General features: G+C 35.0%; 1 protein-coding gene across 3 annotated transcripts in view; it reads left to right on the plus strand.

Moving 5' to 3' along the window:
* LOC105831818 (protein phosphatase Slingshot homolog 2) overlaps positions 1–27,603 on the plus strand; it is a 134,649-nt gene that overhangs the window by 76,372 nt on the left and 30,674 nt on the right. For all 3 annotated transcript variants that reach the window (XM_036283118.1, XM_012672240.3, XM_012672241.3), the window contains 2 exons: positions 13,097–13,275; positions 25,751–25,816. In XM_036283118.1, coding sequence (XP_036139011.1) covers positions 13,097–13,275; positions 25,751–25,816 — 245 coding nt within the window. The remainder of the gene's footprint in view (positions 1–13,096; positions 13,276–25,750; positions 25,817–27,603) is intronic.

Genomic DNA, 27,603 nt, shown 5'->3' on the forward strand with positions numbered 1-27,603 from the left:
GAAACTACATTTGAAACTTCTTAGAATTTAATGTTGGACGAATGAAAGTCTGCGGTGTGTCGTTTTGTTGGTCCTAGTTTGGTTTAGTGCGACTATGTCGTAGAAACAATATAAAGTGAGATTATAAAGATATTAATATAACTTTATTGTTTGAGAACTCTTTCAGCAGTCGAGTAACCTGTAATTTGACAATCTAACGAACCATGGATCTCCCTCAGGAAACTTATGAGTGCAGGTCCTCATTCTTGGAAAGCACTTTCACTAACGCTGTCAACTGCTGTTAATTAGCGTTTTGCTTTCATTTTCTCAGTATTAAATTTGTAACAGAATATTCAGAATAATGGTTTCTCGATTATTCTTAATTTTTATATTTTTATTATTTAATTATTTGATTCAAGCTTTAATTAAAATTATTAATTTTATATTCGATTTGAAATTCGGATAATATATAATCGATATTATCGAAGCGATGTAATCAAGTAAAAATGTTTATGTACAATAGTGTTATGTAAAAAATTTGTGTATTTTATTTATTTTATTTTATTTTTATTTTAGTTAAATGCATGGACTAAAGATTCGTAAAACATGGGTCATCAAGTCAATTTTTTTTAGTAGAAGTTGAAATTAAGTTTTGAAATAACTGACAATCATTGAATTTTTTATACATGAGAATAATATGTTTTGATATAACGTTTAAAAATATTAACAATAAAGGCAGAAAATAAGAAGATTCTTTAAACTTTTATATTTTATATTTTAGAGAAAAAATAGGTTTATAAAATTATATTTAATCAAAAATTAAGCACTGGGAGTAAAGCGGTATAAAAAAAATCGGATGTTTTGAAAAAATAGATCGTAATTTGCGATAAGTTTGGAAAATCCTGACATAGACAAATGTTTGAGCTTACAACTGTAAGAGTAAATTATGTTTGCAATTTTATGACGAGGCTTTTTACCCTTACGAGATACTCTTCCGGGTTGAAAAATAAATTCGTAGGCTTCGGTTTCGTAAACTTATGCTAATCGGAGATTCTGTTCCTTCTCTCGAGTTTGTCGTTTGGAAACGTGAACGGACGTCTGTGGTAAACCAATGACGCAAATCCAACCTCGCCTTGCCTTGCCACGAGTAATTGGATCGCCATGGGAAAGTTCAAACTCTCGTTAAGTTTGGAGATCCTCCTTTTATCTCGATAAACTTTCGAGACTTTCTGATAAGATTTTTCGGAAAGATTTTTCTTAAATCGCCCATGGATGATTATTTAAAGACGAAACGATTGTATGTAACGGTATATGTTAGGAGGGACTCGTAAAGTAGATAATCGCTACCGGGTGGTCCGAGATAAATTGAATTTCGCGATGGACGGTTACAAGGCCAATGGGGTCGATTATCGTATTGTTACGCGTATTATTCTGATAACTGTGCACGTGGAGTCGACTGCATTACGTATTATATAATCTTCTTGAATATCAAAGAAAGAATCTTTCTAAAAAATATAGCTTTTTTCTAGTAGATTTCTTAAAATATAATTGTTTTTCAACATTTGTATCTATTAATAATTTTCTTTGCGAGTTTTTTTGTTTTATATAACTGTTTAATTACAATTAACATATTTACCAAATTTAAATGCAATTGTTTTAATGATATAAATAGAAGAGAAAACTTTTTCATGTAATAAAGATACTTTATTATGAGAAACAATACAGAATAAACTATTTTTCGCAGTATTATAACGTTATACGCAAATTTTACGCTCTAGCTAGAAATTTTTCGAATAAATTTGAATCTTAAAATAAATATTCAATATTGAATCATCTCTAAAAAGAAGCAACAGGAATTACTTGAGTGGAAAATAAATAATTTTTCTGCAACATTCTTTTACAACTTATTTTCTGTAGCCGAAAATATTTTGCGTTTAATATTTATTTCTATTCTGGCAAATATAAACTTGTTTAATACGAAGTATAGAAATATTAAGTTACTCACATGAAAATCTGCGGACATACACAAACAGGGTTTTCCTTTTTGTATGATCCCATTTCCTGTTGAGTTAATGCGAACCTTTTAAAAGTATATTTCTATTAGTTCTCTTTTACAATAATAAACTGTCTCTGAACGCGTGCATTTAGTCACTTTTAACCGGAACAGGAAAATTTTAGTAGAAACTGATATTTTACGTCATTCATGACTGAACGTGACTCGCGAATCGTTTTGTTGTGCCTCGAGAAGTTTATTGGCAACAAAGATCTGGTTTTCTTATGATCTAAAATAAGAGAATCCTTTCTTCCTGTTTATTCATACCGCATAGAATCGCGTGCCATCTTTCAAAACAATATTTCACAAATAAGCAAATAGATTTATTATTTTCTCTGCTTGATATTTTTTAGAACTTTTATCGCGGATTGATTATTTAAGTTAACGTCAGAGCAGTTGAAGCTACTTATTAAGAGAATATATCTCAATCGATATCTGTTATTCCAAATGAAACTAGTTCTGCATTCACGATATCTTCTGATGGGGCAATCTGAAACGTACTCCTTTGATCAGCACGTCAGTCGATCGCAATGCGAGAGGAAACTGGAAGTGATACAAAAGAAACACGATATGTGTACGTTCGAGGTTATCGCGATAGAGGCGCGGCGACGATCTCGATCTCGATCGGGAACTCGATCTCGATCATACTTGTGACGCGAGTAGATAACGACACGATTTTATTCGACCTCGAGCGAATCACGGTGTCGCCGATCGGCGATTTGGTCCAGGAACACCGACCACGGGAATGGAAGACCGTATTTGGTTTGCCTGGTAGCAACGCGGTGCGCCGCAGCAAAACTCGTTGAGTCATCATCGCTCGTCATAAACTGCAGCAGCCGCAGCTGCATTCGACATGTCTCTTCATAATGTCCCGAAGGGCCACGACCGATCGATAAAGCCGCGTATCAGAACGCACGCATGCACGCACAGAAAGGAATGGAACGTCGCGCACAGGCCGCCTACTGTCTACACGCTGAACTCCCGGGGAACCTCCTCTCAAGGTCGTCCAGATGACTGGGAAGACTCGTCCCCGTCTGCTGTCGGGGACTTGTCGCCTTTAAATGATGGATTTAATCCTAAAGAGCGTGACGGAGGTTGACAGATTCCTGTTATCATGGTCATAAGCTCGCGAGATTCAATTAATTTTGCTCTTTATTTATGTTTTTTTCCATAATATCGGTAATTTGTGAAAAAATAAATTTTTTTTTAATGAGGTGTAATGATACCGTGCGAGTTTTATAATTGCGTTGTTATTCCGCAAGTGTAGAGAAACGCGTGTGTATACATACGTACGTGGAATAATAATGACGCGAACGAAATTTTGTTGGTTGTGTTTTTTTCTAACAAAAGCAATCGATTGACTGGTAATTTTTAGCTCCGTAAAAATTACGTAGTTCATTGTTGCTTTTATACTTAATTTCACAACGTCGAGCTCTTCGCTTCTATAATAAATTTCAATTGCAGCGTCACTCATCTTCGTTTTCTGTGCTCAAATCGGCCTTCCGATCTTTTATCTTATTCCAACATTTCATTACGACTCGTGGCTGAATTATTATCGCCGCAGCATCCGAGAGGAGCGATCCGATGAGAAAACCGCCGTCTTTCTCTCCCGTGCGATTCGCTTTCGTTCGTGGATGCGGCTGATGCCGTATCTTACCGCGCACTGCCTACACGCGAGCATTCGCGAGATCGGGACACGATCGCGAAACACTTTCACGGTGGTGGCCTTTCGCGACGCCTCTCGTGGGATCCTTGTGGCTCGTAGAATCGGTTGGATATTGGTTAGGACCGAGCGACCTGGTTTTTGACGTTAACGAATACCAATGCCTTTCGATGTATGTACGTTTGCCTCCGAGTTAAACACTGTTAGATATTCGCCTATCTTAAACGTTCCAACGATACATAAAACATAGTCATTGAATAATTTGTTTGAAACGAATTCGATTGAATTGAATTCTTACGTACAATTTTTAAAAAGCGTTTTTGCTGAAACGTTAAAAAATTTCAGTAGTTGGAGACGGATCTAAAAATAATTTTGTAAAATGTCTTTTTCATAATTATTTTAATGGTGAAAATTAGAGAACAAAATTATTTTCAGATCTGTATCGAGCTAAACTTTTATGACGCTTCAGTAAAACCGTTCTCTCCGTTCGCTATTCAATTGAATAAAGTGGCTAAATTAATTGCAATACAAAATGAATTAAAGCACATCCTAGAGAGAATTAAAGATATTTATCTGCTCCAATGTATTTTATAAATTAAAAGGGATATTAAATTGAAGCAACGAGGCGCGCAAATTCTTGCTTAATACCGCAGGACGTTTAGAGATAAAAAAAATCTGTAATCTGTACACTGTCACGCGATGAATGACCATTAACGTAAATTTAATGTCGCCTGAAAAAGAGACGCCCACGAGATTGCTCGGAACGCGATGGCGAACGCGACCTTGGCTAACCCGACTCGCGTTAATCCCACCCTCTTGAAGGTCGCTCTCGCGAAAAACGTCCGGGGATACGGCCGTATTCGCGGACCGTACCCTTTCCTCGGTGCACGGATACAGTGCAGGAGAAGTGCAACAGGAGAAATGACCGTCTGGCGATGTTATCGTCCCCTCAACCACGAGTTATGCCCCGGGCATATCGGACTCTTCCTCTCGTACGCCACGATTCCTCCCCTGCTTTAGGATCCTTTCGTAGCTTTCGATAGCGATTATCTCGTTTAGGCGTCGTAGCGAGGAAAACTCTTCTGGGAGATTAAACGGCTGGATCTGGCCCTCCACGAGATGAAACACGCGGCTACGACATGGCAGTAATTTCGGCGCCACGTGACCTATATAAAATCACACTCATGTTGCCGAGATAACGTATAAAGTGTCAGGAAGATCAGTGACTCTCAGCAGACTTTCGGTCTGCAGTAACTCTTGAATATACATATATTGTTTCTTATTTTAATTTATATAATTAATTTTTAATAATATATTTAAATATTTAAATAACACATATTAATTTTTTAATTTTTCTTGATATTAGTGAAAATATGTATTGTTAATTTAGTAATGTTAATCCAGTAAAATAATGTTATTAATTAACGAAGATAATGATCGAGAAACATAAATATGCGAGCAAGATATTATATTATAGTTTTAAATATTTTATAAGTTATACAACATTTTTTTGTGCGTTTCTTTGTATTTTTATTAAATAAGAACAATTATTTGTGATAAAAATTAAATTGTTTATTTTATAAATATGTCTTGATAGTCGAAAGGCCCGTTTTTATTAACGTAGATTAACTTGAAACTCGGTTTAACTTATTCTTTATCTTTTTGTAATTTCTGGAATTAGAATAACAGATAACAATAATAAGATAACAAGTAAAAGTTATACCAAGATTAAAGTTATTCTACGTTGGTAAAAATAGGCCCACGGAATTTTCAGGAAAGTTCTGATTAAGGTAGTATTTTTTGCAATAAATGTATATTATCTCGAGATACAGGGATCTTATAGATGCTTTAGCTTTTATTATTAAATTGATAATCAATTTAATATTGTGATATTCTCGTTTATATTAATAAGAACTGTGTTCCAAGAAAGTATGGCGTACAGTTTGGAAAGTACTAGAAAATGTATGCAAAATTACACGTTGTAACTATTATTGATTTTTTTCGATTTTAATAATCGTTTAATAGTCGTTTATACTTATCATTAATTTTATTTTAGAGGTAAAACAATTAATCTAATGACTATGTGAATAACAACCTAAATATTTGAAACTATTTTTTAATTTAATATTAGTTATATTTCTATATATTTTATCTTATAAAGTTGTCAGGGCACGATGCTGCAAACTCAAATATTCATCTCAATTAGATATCTTCATCGCTTTAAAATCAATACGAAACGATTAATTGAAATAAAAGCGTTATAGCTTGCCTACGATAGTCAATGTAAATCCAATCGTTATTTCCAGTCTTGTCCTTTCCATCGCGGATCGGGACACGATTTCTAAGTCTAATGGCATTACATTGAGAGTCTTTCTCGCAATCTCGTATCTTGAATCGTATACGCTGACACGTGTTCGATATATCTTCCAGTACACCTTGCTTATGCAAAGCATGCCACATATATCATTTTCCCTTTTATCTCAATTTTATCACTACGAAAATTTCGTAGCGTTTTGAATTCTAATTTTAATGGTATAACCCGGATTGAAGGAACTTCTGCGAACCAAGATTCTTGAAAGTATATAAGTTACTTCAAAGATTATACTCTTCAGTTACAATATGAAAATTCTATTTCAACATTCTCGAACTTCCTCTCTTCTTTCTTTCTTTAATAATATTAAAGAGATATATTTTAAAATATATAATATAATTAAAAGCTATAAAATAAAGTATTATCTAATTAAATTTTATATTGATGAAAAGTACAAAGATTTTAGTAAGACAAGTCAGAAGATTTATAGACATGAAAGGAGCGACGTTATATTCATCGCAATCGAAAATGTCGAGAGAAACGCGACTTAACACGTAAATCTCGTAGATGCCGCAGAAAAAGTGACTCGTTTCTGATGCTTGAACGTCTTAATCTTTTTTTTTTTTAAGACGATGAAAAGTATAATGATGTAGATCATTATAGATAGCGCATCTACGTATTTCGATACAGGACATCATCAAGGCGTAATTGTCAACCGCAGCGGGGTCCTAATGATTCACTACATGACCATGTATTATTTCGCCATTAAAATCTTCTCGACGTTATGTCGTTTAGTTTCATCACGCGTTTCCATGAGTATCCACTAATTTTAAAACACTTTCGCGTTTGCTTTGGATGAAGATGCGCGCTTTAATTGAAGTCGGAGAATTTTAACATGTCGAGAAAAAAGGAATATTTCTTGCACATATAAAAAATAAATTTATAGTTGCTCCTTTACTTGTACATTTACGTCATTTTAATATGTAGAAAATTGTAATAAAATCTTTCAAATAGAATCAATTGTACAGTATTTCTAACTTTACGGATAAAAATAAATCTGATTAGAAATGTTTGCGATTGATTTTATATTTATATTAATTAAAAATAACAATTTATGAATTAGAGTTAGAGAAATTGATTGATTACTTGAATTAATGTAACAATAAATTAATATCTTATTTATACAATAATTATAAAATTATGTTAATATCATTTATTTTGCTTTATGGAGTTTTTAATTGTAAATAATTTTGTAATCTTTAATTTGACATTTGAAAGTTTCTGGTTTCAATTGCTTAATATACGCAGCAACTGTGAGTTGAATCAAATCGTGTTAATTGTAACACGATTGGCTGATTTGATATCCGACCTCTTTGCACTATCGAGTGTATTATACGTGATTGATGGACGGAGTCCGTTATACGCTTCGTGTGTTCGATCATTCGGTTGTAACAACCAACTTAAATATACGCGTGCGTAGAGAAATGCCAGGCAGGTAATTTGAGAAATTGTGATGTGGCTACGCGAGTACAATTAATTAAAAACTGCACTTCTCTCGTGTGATCGTTTACAGTCGGTAAGTTTATATGAAAAGGAGATCGTATCAATTTCCTCGTGAACCATAAATTTTCAGACTTTACTCAAAGAAATAATGAACTTTATCTATAATTGCGTTATATATTAACGTGAATAAAAATTTAACGATCGACACGTGTCATTTATCTGATTCTTTTAACTAATTATTCTTGAATGTTGCGTAAATTCAATTTTTTTTTCAATTTTCTCACCTACAAACGTAATTACAAACAGTGAAGAATTAAAACTGACCTATATTGTATTTTAGTTAAACTTTCATTAGTGTAATGTAAATTACAACAGTAGAGATATAGAGTGCCGATAAACTTTTCATTGCATTATTTAGATAGATTGCTGCATTGGTTCCAGTCACACTTTAATGCTTTCACAAACAACAAGAAAATGTCGCTGCAAGAGATTTCTTGCCATGGACGTAATTTGCAATAAATAATTTAAATTGCATAAGAACAATGTTTTAATTTGATTCGTTTTGTCCCTCGCCACTGATGATTATCACAATTGCGGAAGAAACGCGTAGTTTATGGCGTCTCATAAGGACAGTAAATTAGCTAATTATCTATTCATTGAGGTTAACGACGTATAATTGCGGGTCCGGGAATGCATGTATTCACATAATACATCCAAGTATCCATGTTACGCCATCGTCGACGTTTAAGTTAAGTCGACGCCAAATTATGATACTGTGGCCTTTTGCAATTTTTATATATCAAGTGCGATTTGTGAAGATTAACTGCGAATTCCTCATAATCACTTTGGTTGCAATAATTATGAGATATAATTATAATAATATAACATTGTAATATATAAATAATACCAAAATTAAATATTAAAAGAAATTTTTTATTCGTTTGAATTTATCTAAATCTGTATTTTCGCAAAAATTATAAAAATAGTTTGATAAAAAACAAAATTATATTTATTTTTTGTAAAAATAAAAAATAATTTTTCGTTTGATGACGATTGATTAAATTTTCAAAACAAAATATTAGGAGTAAAAGCTTTCGAGTCTCGTGTGGATAACGCCGGCTTACAGAAATATTTTATAATTATTACAATTAATGTTTATAGTTATTACTTATTGGAAGACCGACTTTTATGTCGGTGACTTTCCTCCTTTTCCTTTCTACTATAGATCTTCTATCAAGACTTTCGCCATTTCCTCACTCTCTTGGACGGAAATCGTTTTTACGATTTTGTAGCGTGTCTCCTTCTGAAGCACGCTTGCGAACGCCTCGCGCACGGATGAGCGGATCGTATAATCGTGGCATTATTAATCGCGATCGTTCCACTCAATGATTGATGGCGAAACGGGTGAGACAGTTCATCAACAAATCGTAATACTATAAACGATTTCCTTTTTGTAAATAAAAACGGAAAATCTTTTGTACCTCTCTTGAAAGCTGTATGTTAATTAAGATTATGAATAATTATAATTAATATCGACAATTTTCTTTATCTTAGACTAGAAGTATAAAACATAAATGCTGATATTTTTATACATATTTGATACTTTTCACTCTTACCTCGTTATTATTACCTGCATTTGTTATTTACACTTCATTATATTTGTTTTTGTATTTAAACACAATCTTTTTTTTGCTATTATTCTTGTATTTGTAATACATGTTTCGTTAAGACTATTGAGCATATGTAAGAATTATGTTTCGAGACATAAAAAACATTGGTGATGTATCCGGAAAAAATATTGTATTTTAATCGCGAAAGATGATTTATCATTAAAATAAAACAAGATAATTTTAATCTTAAAGACAAATCACTTTTTGAAAGGTTTTTTTAATATTGACGACAGCGTGCGCAATTTAGTTGATATATATAAATCCATGAATTTTGATAGAAAAAGTTATTGATAAATTACAGATTAACAGATTGACCGTCTTTTGTCATTAAAAAAAAAATTATACCATCTGTTGAAAATTTTTCAAAATTTTTGCACTTATATACAATAAATTAATAATTGAAATGGTTTAAAAGCTAGCTTATGATACTATTTATACTTATGACATTTTATATAATATTTAATGAAATACAAGCATGCTGATGTGGAAAGTATGTCAACAAAATTATTTGGAATTTATAAGCAATTACAATCATTTATTCTGGACTGGAAGAGTAAAAGGATGAATATCTCTCGAAGTATTTTCTTCTTTCCGCTCCAAATCTCTCCCAGGAACACATTGAGCTGTTTTCGTTACGCGCGTAGTATTGATATATGAAACTTAATTAGCTGCGATGAATGCGGTTCTGCACTCATCATTTATTAACGCCTGCGAGTGCGTTACGCGCGAATGCGCCGAGTACGCGATTAACGCGCATATCATTTTTTCCTCGCCTCTGAACGAGAAAAAGATCGTATCCATCGAGCGCGCCCGAGATGTAATCACCGGACAAAATCCGGTCTGTTATCGCGGTTGGAATTCTTCCTGGGGAGTGCGGAAACGTTAATTGCCGCAAAAATGCACGGGCCGACGCCCAACGTACTCGAGGAAAGGGGAGGGGGGCGTTGTACTTCAATTGCTGCACTTGTAGCGGACACTTGCAGTCGCAATCGACTCGTAAAGTGGACGCACTCCGTAATCGGCGAACTCCGCGGTCGGGGACCGCGACCAAGATGCTCGAGACGCATCACCGCTGCCCGTTTTTTGCGTTCATTCACGCGTGTGATTTCTCGTAATTCGTTTCCTTCGCCGCTGTTCTCCCTGAACCACCGGTAGCCGGGCTGAATTCTCACTGATGCGAGATAAGAGTCGGATCGGTGAAAGTAATTAAACAGTCCGCCTGGGAGCATCGAACGCATCGTTCGTGGCGGAAACGTGTTTAACCGTTTCGAAGTAGAGATCACTGCGAGTGATACGTTTCGCGTTTAATCGAGCGAGCGAATTATTGCGAACGTTCTGGTACCTGATCGTTACTGTCGGAAATTCTCTCATGGAGTTTCATCTACTTCTAATACAAGAGTGTGCTTGCTACTCGATCAGCCTCCCGTTTAACCCATTTCCTATCTTACACATTGATTTCTCTCATTAAATCTTTATTTGTGTCTGAGACGAAGAGATACGTTCAGAACTGCAGATATTGCGAATAAAAATTCAATAATGTTTTGGGTAGATTTAGTTTTATGCTTTGTAATATAACATATAGTATCATAATACGTAATATAGTGCCACAATTAAATACTTCATTTAAGAATTTGATTTTAGGATTTTTTAAAATTTTTGGATAATTATTCATGCAAAGCATTTTATTATAACAATTTTATTACAAAGCATTTTATTATAAAAAGTCGGATAATAAATTAATTATAATTTGCTTTCTTTTATGTTTTGATAAAAATATTTTTTTTTAATAATAATACGACGATTGTATGATTAAATTTTTATAATTAAATATTAGGATAATGAATATTCTGATACTATACGCATATTTTGATTTGTATATATATATAATTAAGACAGACACACACGCGCGTGCGCGCGCGCACGCATTATATTTGTGAAAAAGTGCAAGATTAGTGCAATACTATATTATTATCCTACCGAGATATTGATGCAAGCGGAAAGCAGCTGGTCAAACGGAAGCGAAGCCAATGAGCTGGTTGTGTAATATTACTTCCCTATAATGTCGTTAACCCTGGAAGATAATGTTCGTATAGCATCATACAAGAATTTTATACTATGCTGTAATTAAGAAATAATTTCTTGTATCTGTTGATTTATAAGAATTATTTTTTATTGAAAGAGAACAGATTAGTATTTATTTGTGTATTTAACAATGTATATTTAACACTGATTTTTGAATTTAAGATTAATTTTGAAAGTATTTATTTTTTGATGTACAGGCACATATCCTCTTTGCGGAGATCATGTTTAGATACGGTAAAATATTGTAAAAATATATAATATAATTGACATTTGACTTAAAAATGTAGCTGAAGCTAGCAGCCAAAGGCAGCAGCCAAACGTCGAGCGGCTAGGGCCGAACGTCATATAGGCATTTCCAGGGGGCACCATTCAATCAAACGTTAAAAATTCCCTGGTTATGAGATTTTTAACAAACTTTGAAACATTTGCATAGAGTTTAGTCATTATAATACATAATCGATTATTTGCGACAAGACTTGTAATTTACTAATTGTTATAAATTTTTTAAACTAATTTTTATCGTTTTCCGCGCCTTACGCCTAAACGTAAAATACGATTTCCTCCAAATTTGGCTGGAAATATCTTTCCGTAACGTACAATCGACTGATCGATCATTCGCGAGAGGACGTGCATTTTCCTAATTGTTATAAATATTTAAAAAATTAATTTGTATCGTTTTTTGCGCCTCACGCCTAAACGCATGGTACGATTTCCTCCAATTTTGGCTGGAAATATCTTTCCGTAACGTACAATCGACTGATCGATCATTCGCGAGAGGACGTGCATTTCCCTAATTGTTATAAATATTTAAAAAATTAATTTGTATTGTCTTTTGCGCCTCACGCCTAAACGTATGGTACGATTTCCTCCAAATTTGATTGGAAATATCTTTTTGTAACGTACAATCGACTGATCTATCATTCGCGAGAGGACGTGCATTTCCCTAATTGTTATAAATATTTAAAAAATTAATTTGTATCGTTTTTTGTGCCTTACGCCTAAACGCATGGTACGATTTCCTCCAAATTTGGCTGGAAATATTTTTCTGTAACGTACGATCGACTGATCGGTCAATCGCGAGAAGACCTGCATTTTCCTAATTGTTATAAATATTTTATAAATTAATTTTTTGTCGTTTGGAGCCGTGAAACCGCTACGTCTTTGTCGTCGGCTCTGGGTGCGGCAAAAAGCGGTAATGTACTTTACAAAAAAAAAAATCTTTGCATTATTCTGGTAATCAACTATGTTTTGCAAAAATGCATTTTTATAAATTTCTCATATATGGTTAATTAAGTCGTTCTAGACTTTAAAAAATATTTTCGTAGAAATTTGAAGACAGCGTTCCTTGTATTTATTTGACTAACGTAATCAACAATTTAAAAAACCACTAAACAATTAATAACTATCGCGAATGAAAATCTCATAATCAGGGAATTTTTAACGTTTGATTGAATGGTGTCCCCTGGAAATGCCTATATGACGTTCGGCCCTGGCCGCTCGACGTTTGGCTGCTACCTTTAGCTGCTAGCTTCAGCTACATGACTTAAAAACCATGATAAAACACATTTAAATATTGAGATATAAAGGAAAAGTAATATTTCTTCTGTTTTAATGTTAATTAATAGAAGACATTTATATAACATTTAATAGTCACATTTATATAACATTTTAATTCAAAGACATTGTATCTAAGATAACTCGCATTTTCGTCGACAAATAGATTAAACTTTAAAACTAATCCTCCGTATCTAAACGGTGTTTGAATATCTACCTGCGAGCGGTGCTTTACAGTTGTACTTTGAGTAATCGGAGATTTCCTTGTGTCTTTCTTTCAGGCCGTGAAACTAGAGTCAGTGCATCCAGGAAGGACACGATACCTCGTCGTCGTTTCCTGCACGGGAAGGCAGGACGCCGAGGAGAGTTGTCTCCTTGGTATCGATTGTCACGCCAGGGCGACCGTCGGTCTCGTGCTCCGGGTTTTGGCCGACACCGCTATCACTCTCGATGGCGACGGGTAAGTTTCGCATCTCTCTTTTTCACTGCTATTTGCCTGGCTCTCACCGACGAGAGGCATTGCGATCTTGCTCTACGTTCCGCAATATTCTCGCGGTACTACGGATTAGCACGTTTCAGCGATTACAAACTCGCGCGGACTTTACTCTTTCCGTCTTATTTATGATTCGTTATATAACGTTACTCGTTAACAGCAAACGTTCGCTGATTGTTAAGCAATCGGTTATACCTTTAGGAATGGGTTTCAATTTTTCTTTCTCAGTTTGCCTCTCTAGAAATACTCAGGTTGTCAGAAATGATTGGAAAATGTTTTTCCATTTGCCGTTTACAACGTTTAAATATTAATCAAATATGTTAGTAAAATATTATTTGATAGATTAATTTAGACTGGAAGATAAAACTTTGACGAATAAAAAAGTATTGTATTAAGGTAAGGTCAAATGTTCACGATTATTAATCGCACAAACATCGCTTACATCATGTGTGTTGCGCGAATGTGCACATCTGTGAGCGCAACATAATGTAATGAGTAAGGTGACTCCGACCAGATGTCTTCCTTTTTCTTCAAAGTTACAGACAATTAAATAACAATTAGAATTGATTGCTGCTCTTATTGTAGGTTATACATCTTAATATATTTTCTATTCTAATGTAATTAATGATTAGGAAGAAATTATTGTCGAGTTTTTATTTTAGAGAGAGGAGAGAGAGAGAGAGAGAGAGAGAGAGAGATCAGAAAAAATATTGATAGACATCCAGAACGATCGCTTTCTCTACCTTCAAATTGTTACTCTTACACAGGGAGATATAAACGTAGGCTATAAATCCATTACAATATAATAATATTCTTTCAGAAATATCAGATCTGAAATTGCAATAAACTGTATGAGAAAGATTTCAAATTTGACGTACATAGGAAAGCTAGTTACTGATTAACCCAAATTTTCAATCTTTAAAAATGATATTCAGAATCCTTACATTTAAGATTATCTCAAATTCCGACTTAGAACATCAAAAAGGACGCATTTTTTCAAATTTTTTAACAGAAAGTCTATAATAGGCTTTGAAACTGTGCGATGAGTATGTGCATTTGTTATATTCGTTATGACTAAATTCTCATATAAGTATTATTTTTTGTAGCAGCAAACGAAATATGTATGTTTGCAAAAGTAATACGTGCTACTAGTGTTTCTGATTTTGTGCTTTTTACATCCAAAACAATAAAATGATAAAGATTTATGTTTAATATGGATGTGAAAAGAAATACAATAACCGACTTTTTGTTACTATATTTAATAAAAACAATTTCCATCATATTACATTAATTAATTCATATGCTAAAGAGATCATTTACTTTATATGTGTATCAAGTTTGATGAAAATTGCTTTAAATTTAATTTTTAACCTATTTTTTTAAGAATACAAATGCGATACTTCCTGAGCACTCCGTATCTCTGCCCGAATACATTTCGTCTGATTGAAATCTTTTATGATTCAACCGTAGCAGTGACGTTGCGTTATTTTATATCCGGCAACCTGATCGATCAACAATTATTTTCAGAGCGGCACTTTCTAACGGCTGTGCCAACTTGTCTAATTCCCTCTACTTTAAAGTGACTCATTGCCACGGCTCGCTTGCGGATTGAATGCTGCACCGATAATTAACGTGGCGGCGCGGGTGGCGGCGGCGTGCGTACGCGCCGCGAAATGAAAGGAGAATATCGGTGGGCGTCTACGCGTAGATAGCAATAGTCTAAGTATAGACTTCGTATGTACACCGTCTTTGTTTATCTATAACCAACGTAGACAATGCGATGCATTTTGTATGCACAATGCTGATGTCCGTATGCTTTCTCCTCCTTTCTCCGGTTTTTTGTTTCCGAAGCGCAGCTTTTATTTATTCAGGGAAACTAACAATAAGTCTAACAATCTTGTTCTTTACATCTGTGCTGCTATTGATTTTAACTTACTCTCTATTGAAATCAATGAAATTGGAATCATGAATTTTATTGATTTTTGACGTTATACTTGTAATTATATATATCAGTGATATATGCACTACATTTCGGTGGTAATACCCTGATCATTTCCGATCAGTAATTTTAATCGCAATTCTCCTTACTTAATTGGAATCACTGAAAGACTATGAAAAGTCACTAATGATGGTCATAATTATATAGTTTGCAAAACTCTTTAATATGAATATTACCATTATTTTGATAACCGAGAAAGGTGAAGATTTGCGCGTAAAAAGGGAAATATTTGTATATCTTCTCTACAATCTCCTAGATTTGCGACATTGCATTGTTAATCACTAGTTCTCATTCCGCTGTATTAGCATAATATACGTACATAATACACATATAATACTGTCTCCATAAAGATAAATGCGAAGGCCACCATCATTCTCTCGGGCGTAGGGAAATAGAGCGCGTTACCGTAAGGCACGTGTGTTCGAGCAAGGTACTTGACAGGTGAGTACCAAGGTTACGATGGAAGGTCGTGACATAACTTGCGAAATCGAGACGCGAAGTCAAACCGTAAGGTTTAGTACGGTTTTAGTATGCTTGCTTACCGTAATGCAGTGCATAATGTGGATCATATGTTATCGGAGAAGAAACATTTATTACAAATATGTTACAAAAGGTGATATGGATATACATCGTACGAAAATTAAGGACTGATATAAAGTTTGACGTAAATTAAAATTATATTTACATTAAGGAACAAAAAAATAATCGTTATTAATTCCCTCGCAGAGATCGCCGATTTGGTATCTTATATGATACTTTCATATTAGAGTCTTAAAAAAATATTTTTTTGATGGCAATTTTTTTCTAAACTAGCAATTATCTTTAAATCTAAAATATTGTACTTTATAAGGTACAGTGTGGAATTATTGTCCAGAATGACTACTAGGTTTTATAATCAACATATTAATATTAATGACTAGTGTATAGATTTAATTTAATTTGTTTGATTTGATTAATTAACGATTCATCAGATTTTGTATATATATAATTTTTTAATTTATTTAGATGATTTTATTTTATTTAGATAATTAAAAGAACTTAGGAAAAAAAAACTCTTAAATTAATTTTCTTTTTCTATCAAAGCGTTGTATTACTTGTAATATTACTCGCATCGTATAAGGCATGAAATCATTAGGCATTAATCTACGAAAAAAATTGCAATTATTAATATTTTTATTTTTTTTAAATACAGAGAAAGAGAGAGAGAGAGAGAGAGAGAGAGAGAGAGAGAGAGAGAGAGAGAGAGAGAGAGAGAGAGAGAGAGAGAGAGAGAGAGAGAGAGAGAGAGAGAGAGAGAGAGAGAGTGTGTGTGTAATTCGTATAATTATATTTATCTCTTTATGCAGTTTAGACAACTGTTCAGAATACAGAGAATTCTTCTCAGTAACAAAGGTAAAGGAGTGAGACTATGAGTAAGGGAAGAGGGGGCGTCCCCCTTCCCAAGCCTAAAGATGCAATTTCATGCGAGCGAAGAAAAGCGTTTACCCCCCCACTCCATTGCAATGAAATTTCGGCATTAAAATGCTAAAGCTATCGCCTCCTACCTTTTTATGGAGCGTTTTTTCGCTGACTTAAATTTGAAACAGTTTCGAAAATATGGAGGAATACGTAAGAACTACAGTTAGAGCAGAGATTAGAAGATGACATGCAGCTGCCGTAATTGCAGCTATGCATTTAATACAACGAAAAAAAAGTATACAATAAGAAAAAATACTGGGTAGCACTTATTTTCAAAATTCGTTCGAAAAACAGTTTTTTCTTTCTTCAATTCCAAAGTTGATTTTGGAGGACATACGTTTTCATATACGTTATTACAATTATACGTTTCCAATATTTTTATATGTTATAAAAAATTAATATTTTTTCATTTTTATTTTATCTAAAATATATTTTATTATTTTACCTGTTCCATCATGACGTTAATTTTATATTTCGTGTTTGGCGTACGTGCTTTGCTGATAGCTGGACTAAGTCGAACTTTCAGCGTGTTGTTGCTGATACAGGCTGCGGTCCACTTGACGCTACAAATGCTTCGAAGCGTTTGATTGACCAATTGAAACAAAGATTTTTACGAATTGACCAATCAAAGAATGCTTCGAAACGTTTGTAGCGTCAAGTGGACCGTAGCCACAGTCATATTGTCGAAAATTGAAGAAGAGGGGGTAAACGCCAGCTTTTCTTCGCTCGCATGAAATTGCACCTTAAGTGCCCCTTCCTACGAAGCAATGAGGTTTCTCTTGGGCTCTTGAATCTCTCGATTCCCTTTCCACGATTACTAACCCTTTGGTCGTTAGTGAGTGAGCATCGGAAAGTAAAGCGTGTCTTAAAAAGTTGCGATTGAGATAATATCTGCGATCACGGAAAATCATAGCGGAAAATCTAGAGCGTAGCGATCAAGCTGCACTAGCGAGGCTTTGAGGTTCAAGCTCGCTTGCTTTTCCTCTGTCTCTAAGCCCAGCGAAGAGTCGCAGTGTGTATCTTTCTCCATATCGCCATCACACGAGCCCTTTCATTTATTGAAGGCGGACGCGTTGAGCTACGTGAGGCCTGCGGAAGCGCATCAGAGAGAAACTATATCGTGTGTCGGCTTCGAGGTCCAAGGCGTCACATCTCCCGGGTGGGATTACGAGAAACAAGGTATCTTTCTGATTTCTTGCATTCATGAGCGGCTATCTGCACGTTGTGGCGGGCGAATTCTTGACCACGTGCGAGCCACGGACGCTATTACGACATGGCCGCTGCACAGCCGAAACTATCCCCCCCTATGTGCACGCGGTGGCAACGGACGCCATATTATTACGAGCGTTAATGAGACCGCGTGGAAACATGTCGTGATCGTTATTGCACAATCTACTTCATATTCGAATACGTATCAATCGAGACAGATCTCCGACTTTCCAAATAAGATTTGACAATTAATTTCATTTATCTTTACTCTAAATTTTTTGGAGTGAAATTTCACTTCAAAGAGTGAAATATTATTCTTACGAAAGTGAAAAAAAAGTGTACAATAAGAAAAAATACCGCACCTATTTTCGAAAATCATTCGAAAAACAGTTTTTTCTTTGCTTTAATTCCAAAGTTGATTTTAGAAGACATACGTTTCCATAATTATATACGTTATTATAATTATCCGTTACCAATATTTTTATATCCTATTAAAAATTAATATTTTTTCATTTTTATTTTATTCAAAATATATTTTATTATTTTACCTGATCCATCATGACGTTAATTTTATATTTCGTGTTTGGCGTGCTTCGTTGATAGTTGGACTAAATCGAACTTTTAGCGTGTTGTCGCTGATACAGTCATATTGTCGAAAATCGAAGAAGAGGGGGTAAACGCCAGCTTTTCTTCGCTCGCATGAAATTGCACCTTAAGTGCCCCTTCCTACGAAGCAATGAGATTTCTCCTGGGCTCTCGAATCTCTCGATTCCCTTTCCACGATTACTAACCCTTTGGTCGTTAGTGAGTGAGCATCGGAAAGTAAAGCGTGTCTTAAAAAGTTGCGATTGTGATAATATCTGCCGTCACGGAAAATCATTTAGAGCGTAGCGATCAAGCTGCACTAGCGAGGCTTCGAGGTTCAAGCTCGTTTGCTTTTCCTCTGTCTCTAAGCCTAGCAAAGAGTCGCAGTTTGCGTCTCTCTCCATATCGCCATCACACGAGCCCTTTCATTAATTGAAGGACGCGTTCAGCTACGTGAGGCCTGCGGAAGCGCATAAGAGAGAAACTATATCGTGTGTCGGCTTCGAGGTTCAAGGCGTCACATCTCCCGGGTGGGATTACGAGAAACAAGGTATCTTTCTGATTTCTTGCATTTATGAGCGGCTATCTGCACGTTGTGGCGGGCGAATTCTTGACCACGTGCGAGCCACGGACGCTATTACGACATGGCCGCTGCACAGCCGAAACTATCCCCCCCTATGTGCACGCGGTGGCAACGGACGCCATATTATTACGAGTGTTAATGAGACCGCGTGGAAACATGTCGTGATCGTTATTGCACAATCTACTTCATATTCGAATATGTATCAATCTGGAGAGATCTTCGACTTTTCAAATAAGATTTGACAATTAATTTCATTTATCTTTACTCTAAATTTTTTGGAGTGAAATTTCACTTCAAAGAGTGAAATATTATTCTTACGAAAGTGAAAAAAAAGTGTACAATAAGAAAAAATACCGCACCTATTTTCGAAAATCATTCGAAAAACAGTTTTTTCTTTGCTTTAATTCCAAAGTTGATTTTAGAAGACATACGTTTCCATAATTATATACGTTATTATAATTATCCGTTACCAATATTTTTATATCCTATTAAAAATTAATATTTTTTCATTTTTATTTTATTCAAAATATATTTTATTATTTTACCTGATCCATCATGACGTTAATTTTATATTTCGTGTTTGGCGTGCTTCGTTGATAGTTGGACTAAATCGAACTTTTAGCGTGTTGTCGCTGATACAGTCATATTGTCGAAAATCGAAGAAGAGGGGGTAAACGCCAGCTTTTCTTCGCTCGCATGAAATTGCACCTTAAGTGCCCCTTCCTACGAAGCAATGAGATTTCTCCTGGGCTCTCGAATCTCTCGATTCCCTTTCCACGATTACTAACCCTTTGGTCGTTAGTGAGTGAGCATCGGAAAGTAAAGCGTGTCTTAAAAAGTTGCGATTGAGATAATATCTGCGATCACGGAAAATCATCTAGAGCATAGCGATCAAGCTGCACTAGCGAGGCTTTGAGGTTCAAGCTTGCTTGCTTTCCCTCTGTCTCTAAGCCTAGCAAAGAGTCGCAGTTTGCGTCTCTCTCCATATCGCCATCACACGAGCCCTTTCATTAATTGAAGGCGGACGCATTCAGCTACGTGAGGCCTGCGAAAGCGCATTAGAGAGAAACTATATCGTGTGTCGGCTTCGAGGTTCAAGGCGTCACATCTCCCGGGTGGGATTACGAGAAACGACAGGTATTTTCTGGTTCCCTGCATTCATGAGCGGCTATCTGCACGTTGTGGCGAGCGAATTTTTGACCACGTGCGAGCCACGGACGCCATTACAACATGGCCGCTGCACAGTCGAAACTATCCCCTATGTGCACGCGGCGGCGACGGACGCCATATTTTTACGAGCTTTGACGAGACCGCGTGGAAACACGTCGTGATCGTTATTGCACAATCTATTTCATATTCGAATACGCATCAATCGGGAGAGATCCCCGACTTTCCAAATAAGATTTGACAATTAATTTCATTTATCTTCACTCTAAATTTTTTGGAGTAAAATTTCACTCCAAAAGAGTGAAATATCACTCTTAACGAAAGTGAAAATTGCGCCAGTTCAATAGGAATGACTTCTCAGTCCAAGGAAAGAGGGAAACATTCACTCCGTTAGTAGAATGAAATTTTCACTCTTAGAGAGTGAAAATTTACTCCAATTAGAGGGTTATTTTTAATCTAACGAGGAGTGAATATTTTTACTTTATTGAAAGGAGTGAATAATTGAATAGGTGAATGCTAAAAGTAGTTAAGTCAAATTTTGCACTTTTTTAACAAATGTATGATGTACAACTGCTTCGTATACAATCGAAACCTCGTACTGATGGTTCGTACAGAGAGAAGCTATATATAGAGAGATACGAGAGAAAAATCCGTTTAAGATCTCAAATATAACACCACAAATACAAATCGATGCCGATGTTACGTGGCGATGAAGAAGCAATGGAAACAGACTGCGAAGCGCCGCGCCCCCTGCCGCTGGTTCCCGAGTCTTCTACGCGAGATCAGTCACTCTTATTAGACTAAAATGCTCACTTTTTGGAGTGAATGTTGATAGGCTAAATCATTCTTATAATAGGAGTGAGTTTGTTCACTCCATTGCAAAGAGTGACATATTTTACTCCAAAAAATTTAGAGTATTACTGATTTCTTTGTTCTTGTATGAGCAATTACAGCAAATTCATTAACATTTATTTTCAGCTGTTTGAATCGGATTTTATTTACTTTTTTTAATCAATTTAAATACTAATTTTTGCTTTAATCACCTAAAGTATTTATGCTAATCATTTATCGTAATTTTAATTGCTATTTGTAACTTTTTGATTATTTAAAACATTTGTTAATTAATAATATGAACTGTAAAATAAATCATAATTTGTTTACTGGAATTCCACGTAGCTTTCTTTCGCTTGACCCTCCATTGTTTTATTCGATCAGCTATCCTATATTAGATACGCAACAAATACAGTCCATGTCTGCAGTTGAAATTATTTGTGCAATTAATCGAACAACTAGTTTCTTAAACGAGATAGAACGACTCATAAGATCCAATACATTGGCAGCATGTTAAGTTAGTAATTTTTTTTAAAGGACATTGTAAAATACCGCAGAATTTTCATCGACGACGGTATTGCAAAAAACGATTGCGATCGTGTCGGAACGATGTTGACACGTGGCTTTTCGCGCGATTAGAGAGCACTTCGTCATTTTCCGTGGCCGTGGGCAAGGAGCTTATCCACGCGAGAGCACATTGACTGGGCGACACGCGCGACATTCGTGTCCGGTCGGACGAGCAATTCTCGCGAAATTAGCGATAAAGGGACTATGGGACGGATGGACAAACTGCGTGGCGAAGGGAAAAGGAGAAAAAAAAGGACCGGGAAAAGAAAATGAGCGCAAACGCCGGTCAGCTTGCGTTCCTACAATGTCGATGACCCTCGGGGCGCGGACGATCGTCTTCTTCATCTTCCTCTGTCCCTCCTCCTCCTTTGCTTCTCTCTCTCTTTCTCTCTTTCTCGTTTCGATGCAACTGTCGCGAACTCGCGAGAGAGTTAGAGTGGCAATACGTCATTCGCTTTCTCGATCGGTCGAGTTAAAACACTATTGCAGTCGGTTGCAGCAACAGTCCAGCTTACTTAACCTCGTGTTGGCGAGTTCTCTCACTGTCTCTTTCCGGATAGATTATATTATAGTCTTAACTGTATTACTTAACATGTAATGCAGCCAGAGAATTTAGTTGACACGTTCAATGCCGTAACAGTTACGCTTCACCGGCCTTATGACATCGACATGTCTTATTGATACACATGTAAAGTACAACCGATTGATTACACGCGCAACAAATTAGACGTACCAATGAACGATTGAATTTATTCTCTGTGACATATACATTTACACACGATCAAGAACAATTTTGCTGAAAGGTCTCAAACTTTAGTTTTATATATATAGATATATATTTGAAAATAATTTTGTTGAACTATCAAAATAATTATGTAGTACGTCAACCAGGAAGACCAAAATTGCAAAAAATGTTGAATTTTAGCAATTTTTTAATTGGAACACTACGTAATGATTTAGATAGCTCAACAAGATTATTTTCAGATCGGAATTTAGCTCAATTTTTAGATCTTTTAACGAAAAACCATTCCTTCTCTGCAAGCTTAATTTACGTCGTATTATCGTAGAGTCAGAGTAACGCTAGCCCAGGTCAACGTGATCGATACGATGTACCAATCAGGCAAATCGAATCGTTGAACTGTGATCTTCTGAATATTTATGCACGCTCTTATACGCAATTGAGAAGTATAAGAGAGGCTGTTTTTTCTTCTTTTTTTATTTGCCAATATAAAATGTGAATAATTCATCTCTAATAATTCTCAACGCTTTATCTTTATTTTAAAACTTTGATAAACGCGACATTTAAATAAATATTTTTCTGGTTTTAATTTAAATTATTCACCATTGTTATCTTAGATTAAAAATAAAAATAAAAATATGTAGTAACAATTTTTACAACAGGATAGCGACTTTTGTAAAATGTACTGAAAACTTTCCTTTTGTTTTGTTAATATATATGTCTTGAAGTAAATTATATATAAAAACTAAATCAACTATGTTTATACGGCTATGTAACGACCCCGTTTCAAATTAAAAACATAGAAATAAATGTGTTTTAATTCCCCGAAACCAAACGATACTTTTTTATAATTTATAAATTTCTATTTTATTGATACACATGCTGTTTTTTTTGTTTTTTTTTTTAGAATATTTTTGTTTAAATATAATTTTGTAAGAATTTTTATTGTATATTTTTTTGCTTTTGATGTCACAATCTAAGATAAAGTAATGGTGAATAAATGTAAAAAATTCTGTGTGTATGTGTAATGTTACTAAGAAATATAAAACATTACGAAATGTGCGACAAGTTTCCAATAATTCTGAAAGCATCATTTCTATTTTTAAGTTTCAATACACCGTGCCGTGTATCCAAGTAACTCTTTTCCTAGTTATAATCTAAGAATTTCAACGTTGCGACGTTATATTATGATACGCAGGATATGGCGCTCAGAATTTATTGAAATTCGATAATCCAAAAAAACTCGAGGAAGTTATCCGTTCTGCGTCTGCACTGCGCGGTTTGTAAATTTTCTCAACGTCAATACGCGTACCTCGAAGATGCGAGAAGGACCAGCTATAATAAAATCCGTTCGCGGAATGTCCATAGAGGGTAACTGTAATCGATGAGAGAGGCGAATTACGATCCGAAAGCAGAGGAAGGAGAGCGTCCGCTTTACGATCCGGACGATAACGGTGCGAGCCGGGTAATTTCGCGGCGCAGGGGGCGGTGGGAAGAAAATTGCATTTTTTTCCCCTCTGTTCGTTTTTATACCTCCTCGCGAGGAGATAAGAGATCTCTCGGCGCTGCGCGAATCCTTTGTTGAAAAGTGCAACGCGCGCCCAAATTCCGAGCCGCGAGGCATCTTTGCGTAATATCGCTCGCAATTGCATTTGGCGAATCGCTCGATACTGTTTTCTTTTTTTTTTCTTCCCTCTTTTGTCCACTACACGTAATTGCAATCTGTCGCGAATGTCTCGATCTTACGTAAGCCGTGAATTTTGATATCGCGCCTTACTGCATGGCTATGGACGCCCAACTGTTCCCGCCGCAGCTGCCATGAATTTTACGAACGATATTTGTCGATTATAAGAAAGTTATATTGACCGATTTGTCAGATCGAACGGTTCTCATGTCGCTACTGAAAAAAAACGAAACTCTTGCAAATTAATTTTATTGCTTTCACTGCATTGCCATACAGCTCGCGTGTATACAGTCGAAAATGGATGTATTATAAAAGTTTCTCGTTCTTGTTCGAAACTCTCTTTCGAAAGCCCATTAACTTTTTACCGCCTGCAAATAAAAAAAAAAAAGCTATCGATGTATCGACGTGAGTCAAAGCTGAGCGTTAATTAAATTTGATTTCGCCTCTAATATTCGCGACCGAGGGAAAGCGATATGCCTCGAACAGCGGCCGTGACGTATGTGTAACGAGGTTTGACGTTAGTACCGTTGCTTTCTGGAAAAGACGATCGCGGAATCGGCAGCAATTTCCCGGAAATCTAGTCGGCAGCGATTCGCGATTCGCGCGATACTCGCGCGGCGCGATCTTCTTTACATAATGCGTAATTAATGACATGACGGTGCGGTGAACGTGCGCTCCTTCTCGTGTCGTAATCACGTGAATTGCATTACCGTTGCAGTTTTGATGAAGCACCGCCGTCGCTTTGTTCGCCAGCGTAACGACAATCGCCTGGTTCAAGAGGCAAAATCGGGAGTTTTCATCGTCCCCCTCATTATGTCGTGTATTATCATAATCATGCAGTCCAGTCGAATTAAATCATTTTGCGACACCACGAGAATATTAATTTACCGGCAAAAAAGTGATGAAAGTAAAATTAAAGTTAATATAGAAATTACCCCATAAAGATTATATTGATAATTTTATAGAGAAACTCCAATCAGTGTGCATAAGATGCTCGAATCATACTTTGTGCTACAACTTAAGCATTTGAGTGGCAAAAACGATTACGAATGTAATCATTTATTATAAAGCAAATTGAAAAATAACTAGGTAGTGTCTCTCCTTTCTCTTTCTCTCTCTCTTTCTCTTTCTTTCTCGTAAAATAAAATATATGATTTAAATATTTATGATCATAACTAATTTTTTATATAATCTGTGTAGTATATAATTTTGATGGATAATAAAAGATAACAAAATAATTGATTGTTATTTTGAACAACATATTTTGATGAAAACAAAATATTATATTATCTAGTAAATCTAAGATAATAAATATTGGTCAGATCACTAACAAAATTTCAGATATTTTTCTACTGAAGAAGGATTTAATATATTCTAAAAATGCTCAGAGATAAGAACAATTAAATTTATAAATATGCATTTGAAAATCAATAATTTTTTACTTTTTTTTAGAAATGAAAAAATATCTTTATTAATTGTTCTATAATAAGTTTATACAACGTCGTCTGAAGGCAAATGTTAAATGCTAAAGCTATTATATAGCGTATAAGGATAACGTTACTCGATTCATGGTTCCTAAAGGTCATCACGATCTCACTTCCGAATTTTTTTATTTTTTAGGGGTTTCAAGGTCAGCGTTTGTGGCCGTCAACACATCTTCAAGCCCGTGTCCGTTCAAGCCATGTGGTAAGTGTGCATCTCTGATAAACGAAACTGGTTTCGCGACGTAAGAATGGAGCAAAAAAATAGCGGTTCTCGAACGTTTTTTATGTTTTTGCGTAACGGATGTTTAATGCGCATCGGAGTGCGTTTTTAATATTAAGTCGGCCTCTGTGAGAAGTTGTACTGACATGAGGAACAACGGTAATTTTAATAAAAGGTATATCATCAGAAAAAATTGCTTTCTGTCTATACTAATAAAATAATTCACATTGACAGAAGTTTTTATTTCTGTATAAGTATTATCGAAAGAAAGACAATCTAATAAAATAATAACTTGAATCGATACATAAATGGCACAAAAAATTTCATTTTTTGGTCTAAGCTCATTTCAGTGCTTAATAATATTTTTATATCAATTATTAAATACATATTTTTAGTTCTATAAATTATGCCGGTACGGATTGTCCGACTTGAAATACCATCGTAAACTGAATTTCTAAAAGAAATATTTTAAATTAGTTTGGTTTTTTAATAATCATGATCAATTTTAATAATCATTATTACAAGTATCTTAAAAATCTATAAAGAATTTATTGCGAAAAATATCAACCAGAGGATTCGTTCTGGTACTCTTTTATTACGTGACGAAATTGTCATTCAGTTTAATACTAAAATATGTAATAATATTCAATGTCATAATAACTAGATAATAGTTCGAAAGAATGTTTTTTTCAGGCGATTTATAACATATAATAATTAATTAATAGTAGATTCTCACACTAATGTGTGAATAAATAACATAAGAAATAAGAAGTATTATTTTAAAAAACGTATTATTTGATAATTCATAGAGAAATATTATTAAGCATTGATCTATTTTAACGGAAGAATCGTTGAACATTTTAAATAAAATATATACTCAGCCACTTAATAGATACAAAAAAAAACGTAGGATTTATTGTTTTCCCCTCTCTTGTTCAATTATTGTTAACGTTTCTGTGTGAGGATTTAAATGTGTGTTAGTGATATAACATAAATTTCAAATTGTATTTAGTTAATCTAAGGGTGATGTAATAGTGAAGAATGTTTATTCTTAATTAAAAAAAAATTATTTTAGAAATGAAGGTAGTACTTCATAACCGTTTTTTTTTTATATTTACCATTATTAACTTTAGACCATATACAGCAAAAAAAAGAAGGCAACAAAGTCATTTGAATATTTTTCTTTACTCGAATCGCTGTGCCACTTGTTGTGCCGGGCCTGAGCAGAGGAACTCCCTTAAATAGGATTTTTAAATAGCACGCAACACCGTATAACGAATCACAGTATGTACAGTGTTCTTGCGGTATTTTGTCGGTTTCCGATATCCCATCGGCTACGCTAGACGAGTTGTGTGATTGGAAAAGAAGGGTCATTGTCATAGATTTAACAACCGTGACTAATAGATAATACCGATGTAATTACATGACGGATGATCCGAGACGATTGTCGTTCGCGGAAGACGCGCCGTACAAACGTAAGAGGACTCGAGACTATTCATTAAAACTCACGCGATTGAAATATTCATCGTAAATCTAAACTCCGATCGTCGCGCTCGAAATACATGAAATAATTAAAGAAAAATTGATCTTGAATTGGACGATGACTCACCGTTGAAAAAAACAACGGTGCTTCTCGGGCAACGTTCTTTCTTTGCCCGTATTCTCAGAAAAAATTTAGTTGGGCAAGATTTTTGATGAGAATAAAGCAAATGTTTAACGAGAATAAATTGCGCCTGGTGAGACTATGATTGATCTTTGAAATGCATCTG

The sequence above is a fragment of the Monomorium pharaonis genome, chromosome 2 (genome assembly GCF_013373865.1).
Source record: "Monomorium pharaonis isolate MP-MQ-018 chromosome 2, ASM1337386v2, whole genome shotgun sequence".
In the NCBI taxonomy this organism is placed as follows: Eukaryota; Metazoa; Arthropoda; class Insecta; order Hymenoptera; family Formicidae; genus Monomorium; species Monomorium pharaonis.